Below are 2883 nucleotides of genomic sequence, written 5' to 3'. Positions count from 1 at the left end.
TATATGGCTACTTGTGACTCTCTGAATGATGGTTGTAGTTGACATACACACTTTACACAATTGCAAGTGTGTGTGTGCGCACGTGCGTGCGTGCGTGCGTGCGTGTGTGTGTGATAGGCAGGCAGGCAGGCAGGCAGGCAGGCAGACAGGATGGTTTGCATTGTGCGCTTATCGGGTGTCATGCCACGCCTACCTCATAGTGAAATAAATATCATTCTTGCGTCACAATCCTACAGAGAGAAGGATGTGCCTGTTATCCCTGGCTGCCTCCATCTTTGCAAATGTGGCAAGCCACAAATTTCTAAACCCCAGTTATTATGCAGATTGTTAGCAGTGGTTTAGCTACTCTCTTAAAGGACTCCCCGAATAAAGGAAACCTCTGTAGTAAGGACAAAGGATTGTGGTCCCAACAGGTCCAACTCCATACATTTTTACCTCTAAGAGAGGAAAAGCTCTATGTTGCAAATCTGGTCCCAAAGTGTCTGTTATAGAGAGGTTACACTGTAGGCCACTGAGGCAGCTTCCTCATTAAAAAATTATTAAAATTGTGTGTGGACAATCAATATTATTTGTGCTACAAAAGATTCATAGAGCACTATCAACTCTAATACAACAGTCAGGATTTAAAAATTTTTCTCACTGTGCCCTTGGTTACCCGGGGGTGGGATTGGTATTTGGTAGGGTCACTTATCTATATAATGCACATTTGTTGTCTTGGATTAATTTCTAGGTTTTTTTTTTTTGTCTGGACTGACTGCGTATTTACATTGTGTAGTACTATATCAGAGGAGGTAGGACATGACGAAATACTACGTAATCATTTGAGATATTTGGCCGCATGGTAAAATGGCGACTTCAGGCGAGACTTCAGGTGACCCTGGTTCTTTGAACTCTGCTTCGATATGGGATACTGGTGATTGTGACGATATAAAGGTGCATTATGTCCCTAGACAGTTTCGTCCATGCTCAGACACTCCTTCTTGTTCTGAAAAGGACGATGTCGTTATGGTCACTGCTGTAGGAGATAGCTTTATGTATATTATCCCTAGTTTCGATGTCTTTTCTATCGAACTAAGGCCTGTGAAAATTAAAGGTTACTCGATAAGAAGGAAAGAAACCCTCACCTACGACCTATTCATTAGAAGCCACTCGTCGTTGGACAGGGAGTACCCTTCAAAACTCACTATAAAAGACGTAACTATTATTAAGGTAAAGAATTATTATTATTGTCAAATTGTTTAAAGAGATACACAAAAGGCATTTACCTGTACAAGGTTATCCCTTACATACAATTCTTACAGTTACAAAAATACAATTAGGCCCCTATTTGGTGATTATTAGTTTCTCATCCACCGCCCGCATCCTTCTTAAGCTACCGCATGGTAAGCCATTATTTACTCTTGCTAGCCACATTGTTTCATTCAAATAAACTGGATGTACAGAAGTTAATGCAAACAAGCAAATCTTCATGGATCGTGCGTCCTTCATTGTTGATGCTTTTCAGTTCTTCAATCTCCCAAGTTAGTATAAACATGTTTTTTTCTGTTGAACCACTTCGTAGCTTCTCTTCGTAATTTTTATTGATGTTTTGCAGCTCTGTAAGAATATAAGGCATAGTACACACATACAGTTTATTTTACACAATAGCACAGCATGCAAAAGAAGTAACATTGTATCGAGCCAGAGCCTGGTGTTGAACCTAGTATTGAGCAGTTCACATGCTGATATATGATAGGCATCAATAGGTTTATGCAAGTAACCTGAAATATACAGTATAAAAATACATACCATTTGATATAAAAGAAAGATCAATCCTGATGGCTGCAACCTCTTGACTCAAAATACTTCTTATCTCTTCAATAGATTTTCCTATACCAAGACCTTTCACTTCTTCCATTCTACACTTGTATTTAGTGTATTGTTGTTGTAGATTCCCGTCATTTAGGTCAACATCTCGTGCCCACTCTCCTAATGTAGATTTCCAAAGGCCCTTTACAACATCTGTGCCATCACCCTTTAACCACCAACGCACATCAGGATACATCTTAGCTAGTTTGTCCAAAACTTTAGTCTAAAACACCATCTACATAAGTGCAGTAACACAGAGACAATTATATACTTGAATATCTGCTCCAATGGAGAAGTCATTGCTTGCTATACTCCTTCGGACAGTGCGATCAGAAGGTGCAGGTACATTAACCAGAGCCTGTTAAAATAATTCAGATAATGATCCACATTATTAAAGATCCAAGTACATTTATAGGATCCTTTGTCAATCCATGCAGTGCATCATTTGTTTGGTTTACTGGGGCGTAACTCCACATGGGACCAGAGAATATGTTGCACCATTTGGTTCCAAACAGGACATACATTGTTTCAAGCCAGTAACGGTAGTCAGATGGACATCTCACCTATAAACTACACATTTAATATACTTAATCTATCAACACTAAACATACTTGGTTAATGTGTTCAGCATTAAAGAAATTTACACAATACTCTATCAGCCCCATCGGCATTCTCCTAACCGGTAAAAGCGAGTCAGATTTGTCCTTCCTCATAGTACCAATTACTCGAGCAAAACGATAAATTACATTGGTACGATCACACTTGCGTAAATGTCTCATTCCATCAGCAGCAAGCTTTAGGAAATCAACAGGGATTTCCACTAAACCAGCTGACTTACATACTGCAGAATACATCTTAGACAACACTGAGAGCTGATTGTCCTATGTTAATTTAATAAGAAATTGGCTGCAGTAGAGCTCAAATGACTGGAGATCTATACAAGAACCTTGCAGTGTAGGTAAACTGTGTATAGCAGTATTGGTTATTGCAGGTAGACTGCATGCTGGAGGATTGGCTGTAACGTTTAATCTGTTT

The 2883-nt window shown here is 39.3% G+C and overlaps 1 protein-coding gene across 1 annotated transcript; it reads right to left on the bottom strand.

Annotated features, from left to right (window-relative positions):
- Positions 1–1287: 1287 nt before the first annotated feature.
- On the bottom strand, positions 1288–2379 carry LOC136245700 (uncharacterized). The gene is made up of 4 exons (XM_066037188.1): positions 2256–2379; positions 2120–2206; positions 1789–2071; positions 1288–1596 (listed from the first exon to the last, which is right to left on the bottom strand). The coding sequence occupies exons 1-4, from the start codon at positions 2370–2372 to the stop codon at positions 1418–1420; spliced, it is 666 nt and encodes a 221-aa protein (XP_065893260.1). The 5' UTR covers positions 2373–2379; the 3' UTR covers positions 1288–1417.
- Between the last annotated feature and the right edge of the window lie 504 nt (positions 2380–2883).

The sequence above is a fragment of the Dysidea avara genome, chromosome 15, assembly GCF_963678975.1.
Source record: "Dysidea avara chromosome 15, odDysAvar1.4, whole genome shotgun sequence".
NCBI lineage: Eukaryota > Metazoa > Porifera > Demospongiae > Dictyoceratida > Dysideidae > Dysidea > Dysidea avara.
The sequence above is the reverse complement of the archived record's forward strand: the minus strand, read 5'-3'. Positions and strand labels throughout refer to the sequence as shown.

Excerpts from the sequence above, each read along its gene's own strand:
- LOC136245700 (XM_066037188.1), bottom strand. The coding sequence starts at position 2,372 with ATGTATGTCCTGTTTGGAACCAAATGGTGCAACATATTCTCTGGTCCC. Across the intron at positions 2,072-2,119 it reads CCATTGGAGCAGATATTCAA|ACTAAAGTTTTGGACAAACT; the intron begins GTATATAATTGT and ends ATGGTGTTTTAG. Across the intron at positions 1,597-1,788 it reads TCTTTCTTTTATATCAAATG|AGCTGCAAAACATCAATAAA; the intron begins GTATGTATTTTT and ends ATATTCTTACAG.